Genomic DNA, 27,588 nt, shown 5'->3' with positions numbered 1-27,588 from the left:
CTTACATTTGCAATTATTATTATGCTAAGAAAGAAGTCTTAGCTGTGCACCAGTGGTTCGCACCTGCAATCCTAGCTACTCAGGAGTCTGAGATCTGAGGACTGTGGTTTGAAGCCAGTCCAGGCAAGAAAGGCCATGAGACTCTTATCTCCAATTAACCACCTTAAAACTGGAAGTGGCACTGTAGCTCAGTAGGAGAGCACTAGCCTTGAGCAAAAAACCTCAAGGAAAGTGCCAGGTCCTGAGTTCAAGCCCCACAACAAAGAAAGAAAAAAGAAAGTAGAGAGGAGAGAAAGAATTCTCTCAACTAACCAAGCATGATCAGAAAGGACAAGAGCATGGATAACTCAGAATGGCTCATCTCTTCCACAGAAATGTCTTTCAAGAGTTTGTGCTCAGAGTCATCTACAAGTGGTTTATAATCTTTTGATGCGGCAAATAATAATAGATGAGAATATTGAAAGTTTACAAGGGCTAGGCACTGATGGCTTAACCTGTAATCCTAGATACTCAGGAGGCTGAGATCTGAGAATCACAATTTGAAGCCAGTCCAGACAAGAAAGTCTGTGAGACTTATCTCCAATTAACCACCAGAAAACTGGAAGTAGCACTGTGGCTCAAAGTGGTAGAGCCCTAGTCTGAAGCAAAAGAGCTCAGAGATAGTGCCTAGGCTGCAAATTCAAACCCCATGACCGACAAAAAAAAAGTTTGCAAGGAATAACCTGAACATTACAAATCAAGAGTTTAATACTTAATACATTTTCTTGCCACTACATTCTTTCCTATGTGGAATAAAGGGAAATAGTTCTTCTAAAGACTGGATGCCAAGGACCAAAGAAAAGAGCTTGTTGAAGATTTACTTTCATCATCCCTTGTTCTCCTTCCAGGAGGACTACTCACAGTTTCAAATAGCTCTTCCATCAGCCCATTCACTTCTTTTTCTGTGGGGGAAAAAAAAGCCAAAAAAACATGTGTTGCTGGCAGAAATTATTTTCATTTTTCAATAAGGGAGAACTCTAAAGACACAAATGTACTCTCAAGTATATTGTTTCCAATAAGACAATCTGACAAAATACCTATCCATCATGCAATTCAATTAAAAAGCACTACTGAAAAAGGTGCCAGTGACTCTACCTATAATCCTAACTACTTAGGAGGCTGAGCTCTGAAGATCCCAATTTGAAGCCAGCCCTGGAAGGAATGTCCGTGAGACTTTCACCTCCAATAAACTACTAAGAAAAGGAGGGAAGTGGTGTTGTAGCTCAAGTGGTAGAGCACTAACCTTGAGCAAAGAAACTCAAGGACAGCACCCACGCCTTGAGTACAAGCCCTATGACCAGCAAAAACAAACAAAATTATCTATGCTTTTAGATGCCTGAGCATTCTAAGCTCCCCATATTACTCAATATTATATATTAGAAGAGTACGACCTCTGCTAGGTATAACTTATTTAGCATCTGTACTTTGTATTATAAATTTTTTGTTTGTACCCTTACTAAGCTCACACTGTCCACAGAGCAGAGGCCATGTCTCAATTCATCTTGTCATTACAAGTACCCTTGGCCAAATAGTAAAAACTCAATACATAGCTTTGAGATATACAAATGAATAATGGACAGTTTTGTAAATATGTACCTAATTTTAAAGAATTATAGAAATAGAGGAAACTTAAATGTGTTATTTTGGTGGGCTGCAAACTTCATCCCCAAAGCCTACAAAGTAAACAAAGAAGTAGAGCAGATAAGAGCAGGATTCATGGTAAACAGACTCACTGGTGATTCTCACTGCTCGATCAGTACGGAAGTCCTCTGTATCTGGTTCATCAAGATCTTCCAGGAAATTATATTCTGGATCATCATCATCGTCTGCTTCATCTGGGGAAAAAAATGGTTTAGATACTTACTCCCAACTTGAAACTCATACATTTCCAATACCACTTTGTACATTAAGATATGCTAAGTGTAAAAATATTTTCAAAACCATAACAATCTGTTCCAATTAAACATGTATTTCTTAATTCTGTAAGAACATTATTTTTTTTCCTAAGTGCCTTTGTGTGTGTCATTTCCCACCGTTGGATCATCTCATCTATTCTAATAAGTCAGCTTACCTCCTTCCTTCAAACAAATGTCTCAATATGCAGAAAAGCTGGGGCTGGGAATATGGCCTAGTGGCAAGAGTGCCTGCCTTGTATACATGAAGCCCTGGGTTCAAATCCCCAGCACCACATATGCAGAAAACGGCCAGAGGTGGTGCTGTGGCTCCAGTGGCAGAGTGCTAGCCTTAAGCAAAAGGAAGCCAAGGACAGTGCTCAGGCCCTGAGTTCAAACCCCAGTACTGGCACCAAAAAGAAAAAGGGATTAAAAAAAAAAAAAAAAAAACGGGGCTGGGGATATAGCCTAGTGGCAAGAGTGCCTGCCTCGGATACACGAGGCCCTAGGTTCGATTCCCTAGCACCACATATACAGAAAGTGGCCAGAAGCGGCGCTGTGGCTCAAGTGGCAGAGTGCTAGCCTTGAGCGGGAAGAAGCCAGGGACAGTGCTCAGGCCCTGAGTCCAAGGCCTAGGACTGGCCCAAAAAAAAAAAAAACCAGAAAAGCTGAACATATAATTTGAAGTAGTGCATCTCATGAAAAAAAGGTAATTTTTGTAAAAACTATCTTTGTCATAATATTAAACTAAATAAAACAATGATTTGCTACAGAGTCCAGGGCAAGACAAGCACCCTACTACTGAGCCATACCATCAGCACCTTAATTTTCTTTAATGTTAACAATATAATATTTTTCACTATTGAGAGTTTTAGATTCCATTCCTCAGCATTAGCTATATTTCAAGTTCTCAAAAGTCACATGTGACTAGTGACTACTATAGTACATAAATTTTCTTAAGACAGAAATGGTGTAAAGTTGTGTGAGGGGGCTGGGGATATGGCCTAGTGGCAAGAGTGCCTGCCTCATATACATGAGGCCCTGGGTTCGATTCCCCAGCACCACATATACAGAAAATGGCCAGAAGTGGCACTGTGGCTCAAGTGGCAGAGTGCTAGCCTTGAGCAAAAAAGAAGCCAGGGACAGTGGTTCAGGCCCTGAGTCCAAGCCCCAGGACTGGCAAAAATAAATAAATAAATAAAGTTGTGTGAGGAACAATATCACCTTATATCCTATAATTTAGGTTTGAGGGAATAGCCCAGTAATATGCTTAATATGCCTGAATATGCCAGAATATGCCAGAACATATGCTTAATATGCCTGGAGCCTTGGGTTCCATCCTTACCACTGGAAGAAATTTTTGCAATTTAATGACTGTACAGTTTTGATTTAGGAATAAAAATAGTGCCTGGCATGGTTGGTGCATATCTGTAATCCAAGCTACTCAGGAAACTGAGGTGGGAAATCACTTGAGCCCAGGAGTTAAAGGCTAGCCTGGGCTACATAGAAAGTATAAAGACCCTATCTCAGGGGTCAGGAGTGGGATTTGAAAAACGTATCATAGTTTGTAAAAACACTTGCTAAGCGGGCTAGGAATGTGGCTTAGAGGTAGAGTGCTTACATGAAGCCCTGGGTTCAATTCCTCAGCATCACATAAACAGAAAAAAAGCCAGAAATGGCACTGTGGCTCAAATGGTAGAGTGCTAGCTTTGAGCAAAAAGAAGCCAGGGACAGTGCTCAGGCCCTGAGTTCAAGCCCCAGGACTGGCAAAAAAAAAAAAAAAAACACAAAAGCTACCAAAACCATAAATTATACCATTATATACCCATTTTACTCTACAAATTATAATAACAAAAATATCTAAATTCTATCATTAAGTAGTTACAGATAAAGAACAACACAAACTTTCTTTGAGATAAATATGTGCTTGATTAAATGTAATCAAGAAAGAAACACATGATGGAACAGAACTGTTTTCAATCTGTAATTTTTCATGTTTTAATTTTCATAATAAATGAATATGTTTACATACACACACACACACACACACACACACACAACTTTCTCTTTTTTTTTTTTGTGAGCGCACCTGTCCCCAGGGCTTGAACTCAGAACCTGGGTATTGTCCCTAAACTCTTTGTGCTCAAAGCTAGCACTCGACCATTTGGGCTACTTCCATTGTTTTGGTCATTTATTAGAGATAAAGAGTCTCACAGACTTTCCTGCCCAGAGTGGCTTCCAACTGTGATGCTCAGATTTCAGCACCCTGAGTATGTAGGATTGCAGGCATGAGTACCCAGAGCTCAGCTGTTTGTTTTTTTATTCTTTTTTTTTTTTTTTTTTGCCAGTCCTGGGCCTTGGACTCAGGGCCTGAGCACTGTCCCTGGCTTCATTTTGCTCAAGGCTAGCACTCTGCCACTTGAACCACAGTGCCACTTCGGAGCGTTTTCTATATGTGGTTCTGGGGAATCGAACCCAGGGCTTCATGTATACGAGGCAAGTGCTATTGCCACTAGGCCATATTCCCAGCCCAGCTGTTTGTTTTTGAGACAAGTTCTCATAAGATTGCCCAGGCTGTGTTTAAAAAAACTATCCTACCTCAACATCCACAGATGCTAGGACCTGATTTACAGACACTTTTCTTAGTGTGTGCCAGTCCTAGGGCTTGAAATCAGGGCCTGGGCACTGTCCCCAAGCTTTTCTTTTCTTTCTTTTTTTTTTTTGGGGGGGGGTGGCTTGGATTCAGGGCCTGAGCACTGTCCCTGGCTTTTTTTTTTTTCCTCAAGGCTAGCACTCTGCCACTTGAGCCATAGCTCCACTTGTGGCCTTTTCTATATATGTTGTGCTGAGGAATCGAACCCAGGGCTTCGTGTAAATGAGGCAAGCACTCTTGCCACTAGGCCATATTCCTAGCCCTCTGTCCCTGAGCTTTATTGCTCAAGTCTAGCACGCTACCAGTTGAGCTAGCTACAGCTCCACTTCTGACTTTTTGATGGTTAAGAGTCTCATGGATGGCTGCAGATATGGCCTAGTGGCAAGAGTGCTTGCCTCGTATACATGAGGCCCTGGGTTCGATTCCCCAGCACGACATATACAGAAAACGGCCAGAAGTGGTGCTGTGGCTCAAGTGGCAGAGTGCTAGCCTTGAGCAAGAAGAAGCCAGGGACAGTGCTCAGGCCCTGAGTCCAAGGCCCAGGACTGGCAAAAAAAGAAAAAGAGTCTCATGGACTTTCCTGCACAGGCTGGCTTTGAGCCACAATCCTCAGATATCAGACTCCAGAGCAGCTAGTATTACAGGCATGAGCTACCAGCATCTAGCTTATATACACATTTTTGTACACAGTAGTTGGAAATTTCATACTGATTAACTCTAATTTGCATTGTTTATAGATAGCTATTTAAATATGAAGTTCATTTTATCTACTGTGGCTTTCTTTCACTTATAAAAATTCTGTAATTCCTAATGAACAGAATCCTGACTTTCTAATCTCTGCAGCATGCTCTATATCACTGTAGGTTCTTTACACTGATGAGTAATGAAAGCTATAGAAAGGGTCTATAACATATGGGTAGTGTGTACAGGTTTGGACCCTTGGGTGTAAAAACTATGAAAGACAGCTTCTGTCCACACCACACAAGTAGGTCAGCCAATATTTTTCAGAGTACCCACTTGGTAAACGGTAAACATAAGGAAAAAATTATTTTTCAGGAATTTCTTCGGATTTCTGCTTAGCTTTTAGTACCTTTTTTTTTTGGCCAGTCCTGGGGCTTGGACTCAGGGCCTGAGCACTGTCCCTGGCTTCTTTTTGCTCAAGGCTAGCACTCTGCCACTTGAGCCACAGCGCCACTTCTGTATGCGTGGTGCTGGGGAATTGAACCCAGGGCCTCATGTATAGGAGGCAAGCACTCTTGCCACTAGGCTATATCCCCAGCCCCAGCTTTTAGTACCTTAAAGAATCAATCTGGGGCTGGGGATATGGCCTAGTGGCAAGAGTGCTTGCCTCCTATACATGAGGCCTTGGGTTCAATTCCCCAGCACCACATATACAGAAAATGGCCAGAAGTGGCGCTGTGGCTCAAGTGGCAGTGCGCTAGCCTTGAGCAAGAAGAAGCCAGGGACAGTGCTCGGGCCCTGAGTCCAAGCCCCAGGACTGGCCAAAAAAAAAAAAAGAATCAATCTGCTCTCTGGACTACTTTTTAAACTAATTAACTATGTCAGCATCTACCCAGCTGGTCTTAGTATACCATTCCTAAATGCCCTCTCTTTAATTATTTCCTGCAAATAAGACTCTGGCTTGTAATAATGTATACAAACGGCACAAAAAGGCCAACTACCAGTGGCTATGCCTGTAATCCTAGCTAATCAGGAGACTGACATCTAAGGAACATGTTTCAAAGCTAGACCAGGCAGGAAAGTTTGTGAGCTCCTCTTTCACCACCCTTTGTTTTTGGTTGGTTGCGGGACTTGAAGTCAGGGTACTGTCCCTGAAGCTTTTCTGTGCAAGGCTACCACTCTATCACTTTTAAGCCACCACTCTATTTCTGGTTTTCTGGTGGCTAATTGGAAAGTCTCTCAGCCTTTCCTGCCTGGGTTGGCTTTGAATCATGATCTGAAAATTTCAGCCTTCTGAGTAGCTAGGATGTCAGGAATGTGCCACCAGAGCCCAGTAACATGAGACTCTTATCTCCAATTAACCATCACTAAGCTGGAAATGGAGCTGTAACTCAGGGACAGTGCTCAGGCCCTGAGTTCAAGTCCCCAGGACCAGCTCCCTCAAAAGAAAACGGTACTGGGTACATGTAAAAATAGGTGATTATGTGATGTTATAAAAAGAGATCATGGGGAGAGGGGGCTGAGGCTGGGAATCTGGCCTAGTGGTAGAGTGCTTTGTGCTTGCCTAGCACCCATGAAGCCCTGGGTTCCATTCCTTAGCACCACATCAACAGAAAAAAAGCCGGAAGTAATGTTATGGCTCAAGAGGTAGAGTGCTAGCCTTGAGCAAAAAGAAGCCAGGGACAGTGCTCAGGCCCTGAGTTCAAGCCCCAGGACTAGCAATAATAATAATGATGATAAAAAATAATAATAATAAAAAAGAGATCATGATGTGGCAAAAGTTGGGTGCTATGATCTCATATTCAGCAACATCTCTTATTTACCAGTCCTCAGTAAATCCTTCTGGTAGATCTGGGTGCCACACCCATTGTAATCATTGTTTTTATGTGGGCGTGTGTGTGTGTGTGTGTGTGTGTGTGTGTGTGTGTGTGTTTCTTCCTCCCCCTCCCCCCATCCCCCCACCCTGTCCTGGGGCTTGACCCCAAGGCCTGGGCTCTGTCCCTGAGCCTCTCTGTGCTCAAGGCTAGTACTCTACCCACTTGAGCCACAGCGCCACTTCTGGCTTTTTCTGTTTATCTAGTACTGTGGAATCCAATCCATGGATTCATGCATGCTAGGCAAGCTACCACTGAGTCACATTCTCAGACCTCTTTTTTATTGTTGTTGGTTGTGGGGCTTGAACTTGGGGCCTGGGGACTGTCTCTGAGCTCTTTTTGCTCAGGGCTAGCTGTCTACCACTTTGAGCCACAGCATCACTTTCAGGAGATTAGTGTCTCATGGACTTTCCAGCCCCAGCTGGCTTTGAATTGGGATCCTCAGATCTCATCCCCATGAGTAGCTAGGATTACAGGTATGAGCCACCAGTACCTAGTCTGTATTTCACTTCTTAATCTGTTCTCATGGACACACAAAAAAGAAAATTCTTCAGCTTTAAAGAAAGGATTTTCACTCTCCCCTCAACCATCAATTCATTTCCTTAATCTTCATCAACATTCTTAATTCTTCCAAGCTAGTATTTTGCAACAGTTTTTGTGGTGGTTGTTTGGTTATGTTTCTTCTTGTTCTGCATCAGTCTAGGGCTTGAACTCAGGATCTAGCTATTGTCCATGAGCTTTTTGGCTTAAGGCTAGCTAGCACTCTACCACTTAAGCACAGCTCCACTTCTGCCTTTTTTTTTTTTTTTTTGCCAGTCCTGGGGCTTGAACTCAAGGCCTGAGCACTGTCCCTGGCTTCCTTTTGCTCAAGGCTAGCACTCTGCCACTTGAGCTAGCACAGCGCCACTTCTGGCCTTTCTGCTGAGGAATCGAACCCAGAGCTTCATGCACACAAGGCAAGCACTCTACCGCTAAGCCACATTCCCAGCTGCTTTTTTTTTTTTTTTGGTAGTTAATTGGAGTTAAGAGTCTTACTGGATTTCCAGCCAAGATCTCAGCCTCTTGAGTAGTTAAGATTACAGGGATAAGCCACTAGAGCCCAGTCAACATGCCTTTTTTTTTGTTTAATTGGCTTTGGAGGTCAGAACTAAGTAGCCCAGGCTGGTCTTGAATTCAAGATCTTCCTGCCTCAAGCTCCATAATACTGGGATTACAGATGTGCACCACCATGCCCTTTTCCAATCTTTAGGACATGTAAGAATTAGATTCCTACACCATACTCAATCAGATTCTAACTCAGGAATTACTACCCTGGATCTGTATCCTCAATAAACATTACCAACACATAAACATCCTTACTCTCCTTTTTTCTGATTCAGGTTCTACAAGTCCATTGCTCCTCAACTGATGAACAACTCTCTATAGCCTTTTCTCCCTAATCACTCCTCAGCTCTCAACAAAGGTAATGGCAAAATTACAGCACCAAAATTCCTGCTATTGATAAGGCTCAAGAAACTCAACTTACTATAAAAACCAAAAAGTAGATTTTGCTTCTGAAAAGTTATACCCTTTAAAATAAAAAGTGGTTTTACTTCTCTTGAGATATGCTGTGAGAATATTAAAATGGGTTCTAGCCCTAGCAGTATAAGAAAATAATTCCTAACATTGAACAAGACAATGAATTTGAATTTCTCTGGGATCTTACTATCTACAACATACTAGAACTATTTTTGCCCTGTCCATTCCTTTCCTTTTTGCAGAGGCTTTTAACCTTTTTTTTCTTCTTGCTGGTCTTGGGCCTGAACTTAGGGCTTAGGCGCTGTTCCTAAGCCTCTTTGTGCTCAAAGCTAGCACTCTATCACTTGAGCCATAGCACCACTTCCAGCTTTTTCTGAATAGTTTATTGGGGATAAGGAATCTCATGAACTTTCCTGCTTGGGCTGGCTTTGAACCATTATCCTCAGGTATCAGCTTCCTGAGTAGCTAGGAATACAGGCATCAGCCACCAGTGCCTGGAAGAGGCTTTTAATCTTGATCTCAAAGACTTTTCAGGGGCTGAGGATATGGCCTAGTGGCAAGAGTGCCTGCCTCATATACATGAGGCCCTGGGTTCGATTCCCCAGCACCACATATACAGAAAATGGCCAGAAGTGGTGCTGTGGCTCAAGAGGCAGAGTGCTAGCCTTGAGCAAAAAGAAGCAAGGGACAGTGCTCAGGCCCTGAGTCCAAGCCCCAGGACTGGCCCAAAAAAAAAAAAAAAAAAAAAAGACTTTTCAGTGGGCTGGTAGGGAAAAAGAAATATCAAGCCAGTGGCTCGTGTTTGGAATCCTGCTTACTCAAGAGGCTGAGACCCGGAAGATTAAGAATTGAGGGCAGCCAGGGTAGAAAAAGTTCACTAGACTCCATATCCAAAATAACCAGCAAAAACAGGCTAAAAGCATGGCTCAAGTACTAAAGTGCCAGCCTGAAGCCCTGATTTCAAGTCTCAGTAACAAATAAGAAAGAAATGTCAATAAATGCAATTCAAGATATATATATATATATGCATGTATATACTACATATATACATGCATATATATATATGCATGTATATATGTAGTATGTATATGTGTAAAAATATTATTTTCTGGAGGAAAGTTTATATTTCTTATGAAATTCTCATCAGGGTCCATAAACTTACACTAATATCAGAAATACTAAAAGGATAATTTATCAACCACTGATCATTAAGGAACTGATTCTCTGGCTGATATGTTAATGATCTGCTTCAAATTTCATCTCTTCCTCTTTATACAACTGTGTGCATTTTGCTATTTATCACTTCTGCAAGAGAGTAAAACAATAGTAAGATTAATGTTAGCTCTCTTTCCTATCTGAGAAAACCCCTAAACTGAAATGTAGCACTAGAATTTAAGAATTCAATCCTTTCTCTTCCTACATTAACATGTAAAACCAAGAGGTAAACAACTACATATTTGTAAACTGCTACAGGTGGCCCTCCAAATATTATCAGTGGTTATTTTGGCTTGGTTTTGTGTTTGTACTGGATATAAGTGGCTATTCTAGGCAGGAAAATGTTCTCTTCTGGAGGGGCTTTAATAGTTTTCTTTATACAGTTTTTAACTTATCTATGCCAAGCATTTACTCCTACTGTTCTCACAACAGGGAGAAAAAAAGAAAAAAACTCTGGGAGGAATAATAGCCTACAGAACCCAGTTAGATATGATTGCATGTCACCTCCATCCATCTGCCTCTTCTCCATCTTTTTCTCTCTGTTCATTATTTGTCTCAAAATCTTTCAAAAGTCCATCACAATTACCTACCTCTTCCATGTAGCTACAGCTGATCATCCTAATAGGAATTATCTTTCCCTCTTCTAAAACCTTACAACAAGCAGGGCGTGGTAACATGCACACATGGGAGGCTGATGCAGAAGGATCGCTTGAAGCCAGCCTGGACAACCCAAAAATAAATAAAAATAAAGTATATTAGCTGGGCGCTGGTGGCTGTAATCCTAGCTGTAATCCTAGCTACCCAGGAGGCTGAGATGTGAGGATTGTGGCTCAAAGCCAACCTAGGCTGACAAGTCTGTGAGACTCTTTATCTCCAATAAACTTCCGAAAAAAAAAAAAAAAAGATGGAAGTGGAGCTATAGCTTAAGTGGTAGAGCTCTAGCCTTGAGCAAAAGAAGCTTAAGTTTAGTACCCACACCATGAGTTCAAGCACAGAACTAGAAAAATAACAGTAATAACAACAACAATAATAATAGTATTGTGAACCTAACAATGGGTCAGGCGCTCAATCATTCATACAGATTTTACTCTCTGATTATGTTCCTTTATCTATCACCCAACGTCTGTGAGTCATGCCTATAATCCTAGCTACTCAGGAGGCTGATATCTAAGGATCAAGGTTCAAAGCCAACCCAGGCAGAAAAGTCCCCATGAGACTCTTATCTTCAATTAACCACTCAAAAACCAGAAGTGGAACTGTGGCTCAAAGTGGTAGAGCACTTGCCTTGAACAAAAGAGCTCAGGGACAGTGTCCAGGCCCTGAATTCAAACCCTACAACTGACTAAAAAAAAAAAGTACTACATAAATATTTGCTAAATGATGTACAATATAATGAATAGTATCATAAAAAGTATACTCAAGGACATACTCATTTGCAGTACTGAGTTTGAACTTAAATCCTCAAGAAATCTAGCTCTTGAGTCATACCCAGCCCCTTTTCCTTTACTATTTTTTTTTCAAAGAGTGTCTTATGCTTGGCTTCAGGCCTCCAAACCTCTGCCTCTCAAGTAGCTGAAATTACAGACCTGAGCCATTATACCTGGCTTGTTTTTTTTTTTTTAATTCAGTTTCAGTAACTTTTTTTGCCCAGCTATCTTCACACTGCAATGCCTTCTAACCCAAGTAGGTGGGATTTAAAAACCATACACTAGCACATCCAACTCAAACTCATTATTTTCTTTCATTTGCTTACCCTAACTTCTTCCTGGCCTTGCCCACCTACCTATTTATTTAGTCTATTTCCATCCAATTTTTACCTATCAATAGTCCTTCCCAATTTTGTACAGCTATTCTTTTGGATAACTGCATACTCCCAACCACATTGCTCTATGAGGTATTATCAATCATGACTGCATGCTAAAACAGTCACCCTATAAGTTCCACCCAATACCAAGAGATCAAGAGATTAGGCATGTGATCAGATTAAGCCAATTTGTTCCCCAGGATTTTCTCAAACTAAAACTCATAAGAGTCTTTCTGATATGATAATAAAGCAAGAATTCATGGAGTTCCAGCTGTACAGAAAAAATAACTTGACTCAGAAGCAGTGGTGTAAGCTTATAATCCTAGCTGCATGAGAGGTAGAGATCCAAAGATCATGGTTTGACGCCAGTCTGGGCATAAAAGTTCCCAAGACTCCATCACAACCAATGGCTAGGCACTGTGGCACCTTCCTGTCCAGCAGAAGCAAGGCAGAAGCACAATGGCTGAGTGCAGTGACATGTGTCTATTATCCCAGCAACAAAAAGAAACATTAATAGGAGAACTGCAGTCCAGACCAGTCTGAGTATGAGGTGAGACCTTACCTTGAAAATAACCAACGCAAAATAGAGCTGGCAGAGTGACTCAAATGGCAGAGTACCTCCCCGATAACCTGGAGGTCCTGAGTTCAAACCCCAGTACCAGAGAGGGAGGGAGGGAGGGAGGGAGGGAGGGAAGGAGGGAGGGAGGGAGGGAGGGAAGGAGGGAGGGAGGGAGGGAATAATATTGAGAATGAAGCCTGAGTGACACAAATAGAGAGAGGAAGTAAGATCTCACAATGCCTCTGCAGGTTTTACTATCATTTCCTCAAGTCTCTTTTCATTTGCCCTCAGAAAGATGGAGTTAAGAATTCTTTGACTTGCAGCATAAACACCCTAACTAAAACAATGTTCTTTTGATGAAGCTGTGAAGCCTTGTGAAATCATATATAAAATTAGGTGTGTATTTATGCAGGAGGAAGATCCTTAGCATTCAAGACTCACAGAGAATAGTTGACAAAAAAAAAAAAAACAAGGGCTAGGAATGTGGCCTAGTGGTAAAGTGCTCACCTCGTATACATGAAGCCCTGGGTTCGATTCCTCAGCACCAAATATATAGAAAAAAGCCGGAAGTGGCGCTGTGGCTCAAGAGGTAGAGTGCTAGCTTGAGCAAAAAGAAGCCAGGGACATTGCTAAGGCTCTGAGTCCACACCCCAGGACTGGCAACAAAAACAAAACAAGCAAAAAAAAAAAAAAAAAAAAAAAACAAGGGGGGATGGTGGAGTGTGGAAGGAAGGGACAACCAAATTAAGATAATTGTCAGTTAAACACAAATTAAATTAACCCAGAACATCTCTGTGAAGAAACACTACAGAGACCAACAGTCTGCACAGACAAGCCTCGCCAGTTACTCATACTTTTCTATTAGCAATCATGGCTATACAAGGAAATCTCCATTAAAAAAAAAAAATAGGGTCGGGAAATATCCAGATAGCTGAATACAAATTTAAAAAGAATGAGATCATCCCTTATTTTTCCAGTGCTGTGAACTGGGCCCTCATGAACAATAATCACATACTCTAGCCTCCATAATCCTCCCTCTCTCTTCCTTCACCTCTCCCTCACCTTCTCTCTCATTTGAAAGTCTTCCTATATCATACAGGCTGGCCTCAAACTTGTGTGTCCAACAGATACTTTTACATTAACTTCCCAAATAGCTTAAACTTAATTACCTTAAGCTTTTAACTTAAACTACAAGCATATGTCACCATACTGGGCCACAATTCAATTTATTAAACTTCCAACTAATAAATATTCATCAAACATAATACAATGGATAATAACTATGAACAAAAATCACTTACCTTCATTCTCCACATCATCATTTATGAGTCCCCCCAGCCACATCTTCCAGTCTTCATCATCAGCTGTATTGGGGTCATACATATCTGGGGTAATGTCTGGAGCTTGAAGCTCTGCCTCTAACTGGCCGAGGGGAACATCTTTCAGGGGCATCTTAGACCGAGTTCGGAATGCAATGAGACTGTCATCCATGGGCTAGCCAATGGAGAAGAAAAAAGAAGCCTCTAAGTGAATAATTCTTCCAACTTCTCTCATACCATTTGTTCATCCTATTATCCATAAGATCTTTCCTCTAAATAATTTAGATTTATTATTGTTTGTCTGGAGATTTTTTAAGTAAAAATCACATCATTCTGAAACTAACATTTCAAAAACATACCTTTACTAAGACAGACATATAGAGAGAGTAAAACATTGTTTTAGGGCTGGGGATATGGCCTAGTGGCAAGAGTGCCTGCCTCATATACATGAGGCCCTGGGTTCGATTCCCCAGCACCACATATACAGAAAGTGGCCAGAAGTGGCGCTGTGGCTCAAGTGGCAGAGTGCTAGCCTTGAGCAAAAAGAAGCCAGGGACAGTGCTCAGGCCCTGAGTCCAAGCCCAGAACTGGCCAAAAAAAAAACAAAACAAGGGGCTGGGGATATAGCCTAGCGGCAAGAGTGCCTGCCTCGGATACACGAGGCCCTAGGTTCGATTCCCCAGCACCACATATACAGAAAACGGCCAGAAGCGGCGCTGTGGCTCAAGTGGCAGAGTGCTAGCCTTGAGCAAAGAGAAGCCAGGGACAGTGCTCAGGCCCTGAGTCCAAGGCCCAGGACTGGCCAAAAAAAAAAAAAAAAAAAAATTCTGTTCCACTGATCTATATAGGTCTATCCTTATGACAGAAACAAAATTAAGTGATTTTTTTACTAAATGGGCACTACTGGCTCAGGCCTGTACTCCTAGCTACTCAGGAAGCTGAGATTTGAAGACAGAAGTTCAAATATAGCCTGGGCAAGAAAGTCTGAGAACTCTCTTATTTCCAATTAACCAGCCAAAAAGCTGGAAGTGGAGCTGTGCTTCAATTGGTAGACCATCAGCCTTGAGTAAAAATGCTAAGGGACAGCACTTAGGCCCTGAGTTAAAGGCCTAGGACCAGAACAAATCAGGAAAAACAACAACAACAACAACCAAAAACCCCACTAAAGATCACTTCTCATCCTAGTCAGAATGACATGCTGGCCAGGATGCAGCAAGAGGGCAAAGGAACCCTCACACACTGCTGGTGAGAACATAAACTCATGCAACTACTCTGGAAATCAGTAAGGAAGCTCCTCAAAAAACTAAATATGTGGGCTGTGAATATGGCCTAGTGGCAAGAGTGCTTGCCTCGTATACATGAAGCCCTGTGTTCGATTCCCCAGCACCACATATATAGAAAATGGCCAGAAGTGGTGCTGTGGCTCAAGTGGCAGAGTGTTAGCCTTGAGCAAAAAAAGAAGCCAGGGACAGTGCTTGGGCTCTGAGTCCAAGGCCCAGGACTGGCAAAAAAAAAAAAAAAAACCTAGATATGTAACTATCTTATGACCCATACCACTATTGGGCATATATCTGAGAGAGAATAATGTTTATTAAAGTATTGTTTTGCTTTGTTATTTTTGTTTTTGCCAATCCTAGGACTTGAACTCAGGGCCTGGATGCTGTCCCTGAGCTGTTTTGCTCAAGGCTAGCCCTCTACCGCTGAACCACAGCTCTACTTCTAGCTCTTTTTGGTGGTTAATTGGAGATAAGAGTCTCATGGACTTTCTTGCTCAGGCTGGCTTCGAACCATGATCCGCAGATGTCAGTTTCCTGAGTAGCTAGGATAACAGGCGTGAGCCACTAGCACCCAGCTTGTCTCAACTTTTGTGCCAGTACTGAGGCTTAAACTCAGGACCTGGATGTTTCCCCGTAGCCTTTTTGTTCCAGTCTTGAGCTCTACCACTTGAGCCACAGCATTTCCACTTTTGGTTTTTTGGTGGTTACTTAGAGATAAGCGTCTGGGATTTTCCTGCCCAGGCTGGCCTTGACCCTTGATCCTCAGATGTCAGCCTCTTCAGTAGGTAGGAAGCATTACAGGTGTGAGCCACAAGCGCCCAGAACCATTACTGTTTTTCAGTGGCACTGGGATTTGAATTTATGCTCACTAGATAGGTGTTCTTGCCACTTCACCGGACTCCAGACTGATTTTTACTCATTATTTTTAACAGTCTAGATTCCTTTCCTGGGAGTGCCACCTAGGTGAGATCTACCTTTGTTAGGGTTCCTAGGAGCTAGAATAACAGATGTATGCCACTGCATCCAACTCTTCATTTTCGAAGGAATCTCAAGAACATTTTTATGTGTATGTGCTAGTACTCGGGCCTGAACTTAGGGCCTCCAACTCTTGCTCAGCTTCTTCTTTCATGGCTGACTCTGCCAACTGAGCCACAACTACACAAGAGTCTTGAGGATCTGTCTACCCAGGCTGGCTCTGAATCTCAATTCTCAGATCTCAGCATCCTGAGTAATTAGGATATGAGGTATAAGATACTAGTGCCAGGCTGAAAACCTCTCCTGCTTGAGCTAGCCTCAAACTGCAATTCCAACAATCTCACATCCTCTCTCTGTAGCTAGGATTACAGACTTGAGTCATGTAAATGATTTTTTTTTCCCCAGTGTTATACAGAGTTGTGATAAAAGGTTACCATCTGGAGAATCTAGGTACAAGTTGTTCCTACAATCCACATTGTAAAATGTTATCACACAGTTAATTCTTTCCTTAGAAAACTATTAATGTCACTTAAAATAGTACAAACCAAACACTATTAAGGACAAAAATAATAAGAATTTAATATTCTCTCTTCTCAACATGAATAAAAACTAAATTATCACATTTTATTTTCTCAACAATTTTTTGTTGTTGTTGTTGGTGATGGGGCTTGAACACACAGGGGCCTGATTGTTGTCCCGAGCTCTTTTGCTCAAGGCTAGTGCTCTACCACTTCGAGCCACAGTGCCACTTCCAGTTTTTTGAGTGGTTAATTGGACATAGGAGTCTGCATGGTCTGTCTTCAAACCTCAATCCTCAGATCTTAAGCCTCCTATATAGCTACAATTACAGGTGTGAGCCACCAGTGTCCAGCTTATTTTCTCAGCAATTTAGTAATGACATTTACCTGAAAAGAATCCATGCAGACAGGACTGGAAGCCAGCTCTTCATCTACTGCATGTAACTTCTCCATGAAAGTACTATCCTTGGTCTGTTTGGGCTTTGGAGGGGGTGGGGGCCCCATGGGCACTACCTCAGCACTGATGTGCCTGACGGCAGGTGTGGTGATTTTCTCAGCCTGAATGAAAGAGGCAAATGTGTTAAGAAAGGAAGCGAAGAGACAAATAGATGGGTCTTCTACATGCTGACTTTTTTCTTCATATCTAGGTGTATATACAAAGCATTTTCAAGCATACAGATTTAACTAGGTTTTACTCTTTTCCCAGTAAAGCCAACAGAGTGTTTCTTAGGATACCAAAAGAGTAGAAAATCTACTAAAAAAAAAAAAAAAAAGCTTTAAAAATAATATTAGAAAACAGAGGTATGAGACAAGAGAATAGGATAATAGAAATTCTGCTAATTGCCCAATTTTGGTCCTGAGAATTTGGAAAAGCTCTTATCACTAGGTTCCAGTCTTTTCATTCAATAAAGGGACTTTGGAAGAGGATGACAGCTCAGAACCATCAAAAATAATAAATAATCTACTGCTATGATCGAAGAACCTGCTTATATAGTTACATTTAACTTATATCATCTGCACGATGCTGTTTACCTCTGAAGACAGGCCACTTTCCTCATCTGTTTCGGTCATCTCAGAAGACTGTTTCAATTTGGATTTTTTTGCCCCACGAGGAGAAGAGGCAGTGCTTTCAACATCACTTTCCAATAAGCTCTAGAAAACAAATCCAGGACACTTTTATATATAACCCCACACCTCAATTATAATATGTACTATCTCGGGCTGGGGATATAGCCTAGTGGCAAGAGTGCCTGCCTCGGATACACGAGGCCCTAGGTTCGATTCCCCAGCACCACATATACAGAAAACGGCCAGAAGCGGCGCTGTGGCTCAAGTGGAGGAGTGCTAGCCTTGAGCGGGAAGAAGCCAGGGACAGTGCTCAGGCCCTGAGTCCAAGGCCCAGGACTGGCCAAAAAAAAAAATAATAATATGTACTATCTCAAGAAGTCTAGACATTTAGCAATCAGTGTTTTCTTTTTTTTTTATTATTATAAAACTGATGTACAGAGGGGTTACAGTTTCATACGTTAGGCATTGGATACATTTCTTGTACTGTTTGTCAATTAGTGTTTTCAAAAATAATAAAACAAAATTTAAGTGGTTTGATATACTACAGGGAAAAAGCTGGTAAAGATCATATCATTATTCTTACTATCCTTACCTGTTTAGCATAAGGCATTGGATTAAAATGCTTTCACAAGCAAGTCAAAGACCACAAGTCAAGTGAGGCTGATAAGGTACATTGTAAACATGAATGAAGAACAATAAAGCCATCCTTTTACAAGTAATAAATGCTAATTTTAAAAATACTAAAAAAGAAGAAAAAAATCAGAGTTATTTTACAAAGAAAAAATAAACAAATAGATCAGAAGCCAGGCAACTGTGGACTATGCTTATAATCCTAGCTACTCAGAGCCAGAAAAGATTGCAAGTGAAAGCCAGCCACTGCAGAAAAGTGCATCTCCAGCAAAAAGCCAGGCTTGAGGTAGCCAGGCTTGAGGTATGGGTTCATCTGGTAGAATGCCAACATAGCAAGCAGCTAAACAAGTATTAGGCCCTAAGTTCAAACCCTAGTAGAAGAAAAGGAAGGAAGAGAGGGACAGAGGGAGGGAGGAAGGGAAGGAGGGAAGGAGAAAGGGAGACTAACCAAGTGTGGATGGCTCATACCTGTAATCCTAGCTACTCAAAGGCTGAGATCTAAGGATCAAGGTTCAAAGCCAGTCCAGGAAAGTAAGACCGTGAGAGTCTTATCTCCAATTAAGTACCAAGAAAGCAGGAAGTGGAGCTGTGGCTCAAGTGGTAGTGTGCACACCTTGGTCAAAAAAACTCAAGTGACAGTGCCCAGGCCTTGAGTTGAAGACCTAGGATCAACACCTCCCCCCACCTCCCCAAAAAAAAAAAAACCCACAAAGAAGAAGAAAAGAAAGAAACAAGTCAGCTGGGTGATTGACACCTGTAATCCTACTCAGCAAGCTACAATGGAGAGGATTCTGGTTTGAACCCAGTCTGGGCAAAAAGTTCATAGGATGCCATGTCAACAGAAAAAGGATATGGTAGAACATGTATGTCATCCCAACTACAATAGGAAATGTAAATAGGAAGATCTACGGCCATGCCAGAGCAAGGAAAACAACCAAGACCCTATCACAAAAATCACCAGAGAAAAAAAAAGGCTGGACATGTGGCTCAAGCAGTAGAGTATCTGCTTCCAAGACTAGGTTCTGAGTTAAAACTCCAGTACGAAAGAAAGAGAGAATGAGAAAAAGAGAGAAGGAGGGAGAGAGGGCAAGAGGAAAAAGAGGGGAAAGACATCAAATAAAATATTAATATGGGGGGAAGCGCAGAAATGAAGGGAGGAAGGGTGAACAGATGCAGTCATGGTACTCAGTACACACTATGTGGAAAATGAACTGTGTAACTTGTGGGCAGAGACAGGAGGGGGTACTGGAGGTAAGCAAAGGAAGGGGATGATAGCATCCAAAAATAAATGTAATCATCACCTGATGTATGAAACAGTAACCCCACTGTACAATACCTTAATAGCAATAAAAATTATATTTTTTAAAAAAGAAAATATTAATAACAGTGATAAAAAATGAATCAACAGGAGGCTGGGGATGTGGCTTAGTGGTAGAGTGCTTGCCTAGCATGCATGATGCCCTGGGTTCCATTCCTCAGTATCATATAAAGCACATTATTAAAAATAAAAACAAAAGAATATATACAGGAACTGGGGATGTGCCTTAGCAGTAGAGTGCATGCCTAACATGCATGATGCCCTGGGTTCCATTCCTCAGTATCATATAAAGCACATTATTAAAAATAAAAACAAGGGGCTGAGGATATGGCCTAGTGGCAAGAGTGCTTGCCTTGTATACATGAGGCCCTGGGTTCGATTCCCCAGCACCACATATACAGAAAATGGCCAGAAGTGGCGCTGTGGCTCAAGTGGCAGAGTGCTAGCCTTGAGCAAGAATAAGCCAGGGACAGTGCTCAGGCCCTGAGTCCAAGCCCCAGCACTGGCCAAATAAATAAATAAATAAATAAAAACAAAAGGATATATACAGGAACTGGGGATGTGCCTTAGCAGTAGAGTGCATGAATTCCTGGGTTTGATTCCTCAGTACCACATAAACATAACAAGATGGAAGTGGCACCATGGCTCAAAGTGGTAGGGTGCTAGCCTTGAGCAAAGGAAACTCAGGGACAGTGCCCAAGCCCCAGGACTGGCAATAAATAAATAAAATTTTAAAAAGAACCAACAGCTGAATTCCTGTGCTTACACCTGTAATCTAGCTACTTGAAAAGTTGGGATCAGCACAGAAGCTGAAGAAAAAGGGTGAAAAGGTACAGTAGTGGAGCCATACTAAACATTGATGAAAGTGAACTACACAACTCATGTCTGGAGATGGGAGGGAGGAATGAGAGAGAATAAGAGAACAGATGATACTGTACAAGAGGAAATGTACTTATTACCTGATGATGTAACCCCTCTGTATATCACTTCTATAATAAATATAAAGTAAATTATTTTAAAAATGTAATGAATTAAGAAAAGATGGGGTCAGGAGGATGGTAGTTCAAGGCCAGCCAAAGGTCCTTCTCAATCAATACCCATCCAGTGATACACACCTAGCACTCTAAATACATAAGAAGTTGAGATCAGGAGGATAAGAGTTCCAGGTCAACTCAGGCAGGAAAGTCTGCAAGATTTCATCCCAAAGGAAGGTAAGTATAGTAGCACCTGCTGTCATCCCAGCTACAGCAGGAAGTAAAAATTATAAGCATTACAGTCTAGGCAAGCCTCAGGGCAGGAATAAAGACTTTATCTAAAAAATAAACGGGGGCTGGGAATATGGCCTAGTGGCAAGAGTGCTTGCCTCATAAACATGAAGCCTTGGGTTCGACTCCCTAGCACCACATCTATAGAAAACAGCCAGAAGTGGCACGGTGGCTCAAGTGGCAGAGCAAAAAGTAGCCAGGGACAGTGCTCAGGCCCTGAGTCCAAGGCCCAGGACTGGCCAAAAAAAAAAAGAATTAAAAAATAAACGGTACACTAGGAGAGAGTGAGGGAACAGAAGACATAATATGGAAAGGAAATCTACTCATTACCTGACCCCTGTAATTGTAATCCCTCTGTATACCATCTTTATAATAACAACAAAGTAGATAAAACATAAAAAAATAAACAATGCAATAAAGGGCTAGAGGTATGGTTCAGCAGTAGAGCACCTGCCTTAGCAAGCACAAGGACCTGACCAAACCCTCCTAGTACTGACAAAACAAAAACAAAATTATAGGTATAAGGAAATGATATCCATGAATCTCCAAAGCACATTATTAAAAACAACAACAAAAGGCAGAAACAAAAGAACATATACAGGGGCTGGTAATATGGCGTAGTGGTAGAGTGCTTGAGTAGCATGCATGAAGCCCTGGGTTCAATTCCTTAGTACCACATAAACAGAAAAAAACTGGAAGTGGCACTGTGGCTCAAGTGGTAGAGTGCTAGCCTTAGCACAGACAGTATCAAGGACAAAGTCCAGGCCCTGAGTTCAAGCCCCAAGATTAGCAAAAAATAAATTAGTTAAATTAAAATATATATATATATACACATGTATGGGTGCATTTACATAAAGTTCACCAACAGTAAATACTGAACTACAGTATATAGAAATGAATATATAAATGAGATAAATATAAAGAAAACAAGTAATTTCTAAGTAAGCTAGTAATTATTACCAGGAGGAAAGAAGAGACACTGATTGGGAAGAGCAGACTAGAGTTGTCTGGACAATGCTGTATGTCTTGACTTTGGAGGAAGTTTCATGAGGACTCACAATGAGGACTCATTTAAATTATAGGTTTTGTTTCTTACCCATTTCTGTGTAATATGTATGCTACATTCCACTAAAAGAGTTAAAAAATTGAATATGAGGAGCAGCGAAATAGCTCAACAAATAATTAGAAATCAGAGCTACATTTCAATCACATAAAAAGGAGATAATACTGGGCTGGGGATATAGCCTAGTGGCAAGAGTGCCTGCCTCGGATACACGAGGCCCTAGGTTCGATTCCCCAGCACCACATATACACAAAACGGCCAGAAGCGGCGCTGTGGCTCAAGTGGCAGAGTGCTAGCCTTGAGCGGGAAGAAGCCAGGGACAGTGCTCAGGCCCTGAGTCCAAGGCCCAGAACTGGCCAAAAAAAAAAAAAAAGGAGATAATACTAAGGAAGCAAAGTATATTGGTTCTTATGAAGCCAATTTTTTCTTCTGTACTACGGAACACCCACTGACCTCTTCAGCAGTCTCATCGTCTTCTTCTTCATCTGGCTGGTACTCTTCATCTGAAGAATCATCTTCTTCAAGGTGGATGTCCACAAACTGTGGAGGCTGCATTAATACAATGAGAACAACATGCGATAGCTCGGTGGTAGAATGCACGTTCACCGTGCACAAGGCGTTGGGTTCCATCCCCAGCACACAAGTAGGGAAAGAAAAGCCAGGCATAGTGGCTCACAACTGTCATCCTAGTTAACTTAGGAAACTGAAACCTGAAAGACCTCTGTTTGGAGCCAGCCCCGCAATAATCCATCTCCATTAACCAACAAAAAGTTGGACTGGAAGTTTAACTCAAGTGGTAGAGCACCAGCCATAAGCAAGAAAGCTGCATGAGAGTAGGAGGCCCTGAGTTCAAGTCCCAGTATCAGCAGGGGGAAAGGAGACAAGCAGGAAGGGAAGGGCTGGGAATGTGGGTTAGTGGTAGAATCCTTGCTTGGCATGCACAAAGCCCTGGGTTTGATTCCTAAGTATCACATAAACAGAAAAAGCCACAATAGGTGGTGTGGCTCAAGTGGTAGAGTGCTAGCCTTGAGCAAAAGAAGCTTAGGGACAGTGCTCAGACCCTGAGTTCAAGCCCTAGGACTGGCAAAATAAAGAAATAAAGAAATAAATAGCACAAAACCTATGTAACTTGAAAATAAGGGAAAGAAAGCTGGGGAAAAAAATTCTAAGAACATAATGAACAATTAAAGCAAACAGGAAGCTAGAGTTAGTGGTTCTATGACATGCAAACCTAAGAATAATAGAATGGGGGAAAAAATCAAAGCTAGAATAAAAATAAGAAGGTAGAACTATGGGGCTGGGGATATGGCCTAGTGGCAAGAACACTTGCCTCTTATACATGAAGCCCTCGGTTCGATTCCCCAGCACCACATATACAGAAAATGGCCAGAAGTGGTGCTGTGGCTCAAGTGGCAGAGTGCTAGCCTTGAGCAAAAGGAAGCTAGGGACAGTGCTCAGGCCCTGAGGCCAAGGCCCAGGACTGGCAAAAAAAAAAAAAAGAAGGTAGAACTAAAAAGTTACAAACAGAAGGGAAGTTCTTGGGCTTTAAAACTGACGAAGTCTGGGGCTGGGAATATGGCCTAGTGGAAAGAGTGCTTGCCTCGTATACATGAAGCCCTGGGTTCGATTGCTCAGCACCAACATATATAGAAAACGGACAGAAGTGGCGTTGTGGCTCAAGTGGAAGAGTGCTAGCCTTGACCAACAACAACAAAAAAAGCCAGGGGCTGGGGATATGGCCTAGTGGCAAGAGTGTTTGCCTCGTATACATGAGGCCCTGGGTTCAATTCCCCAGCACCACATATACAGAAAACGGCCAGAAGTGGTGCTGTAGCTCAAGTGGCAGAGTGCTAGCCTTGAGCAAAAAGAAGCCAGTGCTCAGGCCCTGAGTCCAAGGCCCAGGACTGGCCCCAAAAAAAAACAAACTGATGAAGTCTTGCCAGGCGCCACTGGTTCATGCCTGTAATCCTAGCTACTCAGGAAGCTGAGACCTGAGGATCATGGTTCAAAGGCAGTCCAGACAGGAAAAATAAGACTCTTGTCTCCAATTAATCCCTAAAAAAGCCTGAAGTAAAGCTGTGGTTCAAGTAGTAAAGCACTAGCCTTGAGCAAAAAAGCTCAGAGACAGTGCCCAGACCAAGACCCAGAACCCAGTGCCCCACCAGGACCAGCATACAAAAGTAAACACTTTCTGGAAAACAGGGATAATGACCTCTTCCAAGTTTACCTTAATTTCATTGGCCTTCTTAATTGGTGAAATATTCCAGGTTGGAATTACCTACAAAAATAAATAAATACATATATAAGTAAATAACAGAAAATGATAGTAAAAAGCCATTTACTAGTAACTAAACTGATCTACATGTGTTGATTATCCTTGAGGGTACACCCTCAAATATTTGTCAGAGTCTATTAGAAAAAAAAAGGATCTTGTTATATAGCCCAGGATGGCCTTAAATCTTCAATCCTCCTGCCTCAGCCTCCAGAATTCTGGAACTATAGGTATGTAACATCACTCTGTACTAGATAGGGATCAAAAGCAGCATCTAACATATGCTAGGCAAGTATTCTACCAATGAACTACACCTTCAGTCCAGAAATAATTCTTTGAGAGGAAAACCCAGGCCAAAACTTTTCCTATGTTGCTTCCCTATGAATACTAGATCCTATTTATCAAGCTTAACAAAGGAGAACACAGAATATTTACCACTCCTTTTTCCACCACTTCCTTCAGTTTGGAGCGTGTCATTTTAGGCTCCTAAGGAGAGAAAAATAGAAAAAAAAATAGTAAAAATCAGTGTCATTCTTGCAATTTGAGGTGCTAACTTTTCCCCTGGGTGTAAAGCTGTTCACCAATTCTCAAGTGATCACTTGTGCATGGTTTACAGAATTCCACAACACTGAAAAAGTGACAAACAATTACTCACAAACATTGGCATGTCTTCTGTCTCACTGATGGCTGCTTTCATCATCGCTACCACATGCTCATTTGTGATTACTTCCTGGAGAAAAATGAAATTTCACTTTATGCAAAAAGATCTCTCACCTAGACAATACTCATCTCTATATATCTCTGCTGTTTAACCTATGTAGAGGAAAAATCAAAGCTAGTCTTTCAGATACTAGCTAGTCTCTTCAAACTGGAGTAAAGAAAAGTAACTAAACATAAAGGAGGCAAAGCAAATTTAGACAGACCACACAGTGTGGAACAATGTAGCAATGAAGCAACAAATGCATCCATCTTATTAGCTGTTCCTAGCAAAAGGAATAGATATAACTAGCTTGGATACATATAATCTTTGCTGGGGCTGCGGATACAGCCTAGTGGCAAGAGAGCTTGCCTCCTATACATATAATCTTTGCTATTTAGGAGGCTGAAATCTGAAGATCAAGGTTGAAAGCCAGACCAAGCAAGAAGTGGAGTTGTGGCTCAAGGGGTAGAGAGCCAAAAAAAAAAAAAAAAGCTGAGCAAAAGCACATAGCCCTGAGTTCAAGCTTTTGTATTAGTACAAAAAAGAAATAAAGAAAAACTATTATATGCTAAAGAGAAAGAGTAACAACAAGCAAAAGCTTTGTAAATAAGTATGTTGCATATATTAAGAACATTGTTTTGGGGGGCTGGGGATAAGGCCTAGTGGCAAGAGTGCTTGCCTCCAATACATGAAGCCCTAGGTTTGATTCCCCAGCACCACATATACAGAAAATGGCCAGAAGTGGCGCTGTGGCTCAAGTGGCAGAGTGCTGGCCTTGAGCAAAAAGAAGCCAGGGACAGTGCTCAGGCCCTGAGTCCAAGGCCCAGGACTGGCAAAAAAAAAAGAAAGAAAGAAAGAAAGAAAGAAAGAAAGAAAGAAAGAAAGAAAGAAAGAAAGAAAGAAAGAAAGAAAGAAAGAGTTGGGGATACATGGCCTAGTGGCAAGTATGCTTGCCTCCTATACATGAAGCCCTAGGTTCAATTCCCCAGCACCACATATACAGAAAACGGCCAGAAGTGGCGCTGTGGCTCAAGTGGTAGAATGCTAGCTAGCCTTGGGCAAAAAGAAGCCAGGGACAGTGCTCAGGCCCCGAGTCCAAGCCCAGAACTGGAAAAAAGAAAATAAATTTTCAAAAAAAAAGAGAGAGAGAGGAAAGAAAGAAAGAAAGAAAGAAAGAAAGAAAGAAAGAAAGAAAGAAAGAAAGAAAGAAAGAAAGAAAGAAAGAAAGAAAGAAAGAAAGAAAGAAAGAAAGAGAAAGACAATTGTTTTAAAAAAACAAAATTACAGGGACTGGGAATATGGCCTAGTGGCAAGAGTGCTTGCCTCGATTACATGAAGCCCTGGGTTCGATTCTCCAGCACCACATATACAGAAAATGGCTAGAAATGGCCCTGTGGTTCAAGTGGTAGAGTGCTAGCCTTGAGCAAAAAGAAGCCAGGGGCAATGCTCAGGCCCTGAATCCAAGGCTCAGGAGAGGCAAAAAAAAAAAATTACAGACAGGCCCCAGTGGCTCACCCCTGTAATCCTAGCACTCAGGAGGTTGAGATAATGGTTCAAAGCCAGCCTGGGCTTTAGAAAAGTCCCTGTGAGGCTCTTATGTCCAATTAACCACTCAAAAACCAGAAGTGAAGCTATGGCTCAAAGTAGTAGAGCACTAGCCTTAAGCAAAAGAGCTCAAGGACAGCACCCAGATCTGAGTTCAAGCTCCACCACCACAAAAAAAAAAAAAAACATTGTTTACATTTGTGCAAAGTACTATAAATTATTCCCCCTGAGCTTTTCAAACAAATCATTCCAGAAGTGTATATCCACTAGGAACATTATCATCTTCAAATCTGCTAAATACAGTAAACAATCAAATAAGCATCTGGAATAACAGGTACTTTTGTCTTGGCAATTTTCTTCTTTAGTATGGGTTCAGATTTCAAATTTATTCCTAGTGCAAAAGGAAAACTTTCATGAGAAGTAAAATGATTTTCATAGATAACCTACAATACTGAAAATTAATAATTGATATATGAAGAGCCAAGAATTTTCTGAGTACTTCATTTTGATGTAAGATTTCCATTCCAACTCCACAGCCGCCCAGGCTTACTCACATGCAGGATGTTTCGCACATTGACTGCTGTCAGGTTGTGCTGCTTGGCACCATCTTCTAAGGTCCGGTCAAGCATGTCATCCAGTTTCAGGTCATAGGCCATGGTCCCTTGTTCTTGACCCCTTCCATCCCGCTTCCTCTTGGTACCCTTTTTCATTCTTCTTTTCTCACTTTCTTTGTTGTCTTGTTCTTCTGCAAATAAATCAGGAACATCACCAGAATATACAGGAGCTATGCGCTACAAACTTAGCCAAAAAGAAAATCAACCTGCCAACTGTCTGTCCCTGAAGAACAATGATGGTGGGGATGACAATAGAGTTGGTAATGATACTGCAGCAGTAACAACTACCATTCACTGAATTTTTATTGTGTGTCAGACGTGCATGTACATACTTTATAGAACCGAAGTCTCCTTCTCTTATGAGTAACCACTCTGATTGGTAGAGACTATTGTTTTCCCCACTGTACTGATGACAAAGATGAACCACAGAGACTAAGAAAAGCTCCCAAGCAACCAGGTGCTGTTGGTAGCACCTGCATGTAATCCTAGCTACTCAGGAAGCTGAGATCTGAGAATCATGGTTCATAGCCAGCCTGGGCAGAAAAGTCCCCATGAGACTCTTATCTCCAATTAACTACACAAAACTGTATGTGGCACTGTGGCTCAAGTAGTAGAGCATTAGCCTTGAGCACAAAGAGGCTCAGGGACAGCACCTAGCCCTGAGTTCAAGCTGGCACTGAGTTCAAGCCCCACAACTGACAAATAAATAAACAAACAAACAAACAAACAAATAAATAAATAGATGAACATTCCAGGCCCAGACCTAGCTAATCAGGAGGCTGAGATCTG

The 27,588-nt window shown here is 41.7% G+C and overlaps 1 protein-coding gene across 6 annotated transcripts in view; it reads right to left on the bottom strand.

Moving 5' to 3' along the window:
- Window positions 1–27,588, bottom strand: part of LOC125359697 (GON-4-like protein) — a 76,400-nt gene that overhangs the window by 36,531 nt on the left and 12,281 nt on the right. For 5 of the 6 annotated variants that reach the window (XM_048357549.1, XM_048357550.1, XM_048357548.1 and 2 more), the window contains 10 exons: window positions 26,740–26,930; window positions 24,596–24,670; window positions 24,376–24,426; window positions 23,896–23,946; window positions 22,122–22,217; window positions 17,357–17,476; window positions 16,712–16,882; window positions 13,537–13,729; window positions 1,773–1,874; window positions 901–941 (listed from right to left, as the gene is read on the bottom strand). In XM_048357549.1, coding sequence (XP_048213506.1) covers window positions 901–941; window positions 1,773–1,874; window positions 13,537–13,729; window positions 16,712–16,882; window positions 17,357–17,476; window positions 22,122–22,217; window positions 23,896–23,946; window positions 24,376–24,426; window positions 24,596–24,670; window positions 26,740–26,930 — 1,091 coding nt within the window. The remainder of the gene's footprint in view (window positions 1–900; window positions 942–1,772; window positions 1,875–13,536; window positions 13,730–16,711; window positions 16,883–17,356; window positions 17,477–22,121; window positions 22,218–23,895; window positions 23,947–24,375; window positions 24,427–24,595; window positions 24,671–26,739; window positions 26,931–27,588) is intronic. The other variant, XM_048357551.1, reaches the window with a different exon arrangement.

The sequence above is a fragment of the Perognathus longimembris genome, chromosome 11, assembly GCF_023159225.1.
Source record: "Perognathus longimembris pacificus isolate PPM17 chromosome 11, ASM2315922v1, whole genome shotgun sequence".
Classification (NCBI taxonomy): domain Eukaryota; kingdom Metazoa; phylum Chordata; class Mammalia; order Rodentia; family Heteromyidae; genus Perognathus; species Perognathus longimembris.
Note: the sequence above shows the minus strand (reverse complement) of the source record. Positions and strands in the feature narration are given on the sequence as shown.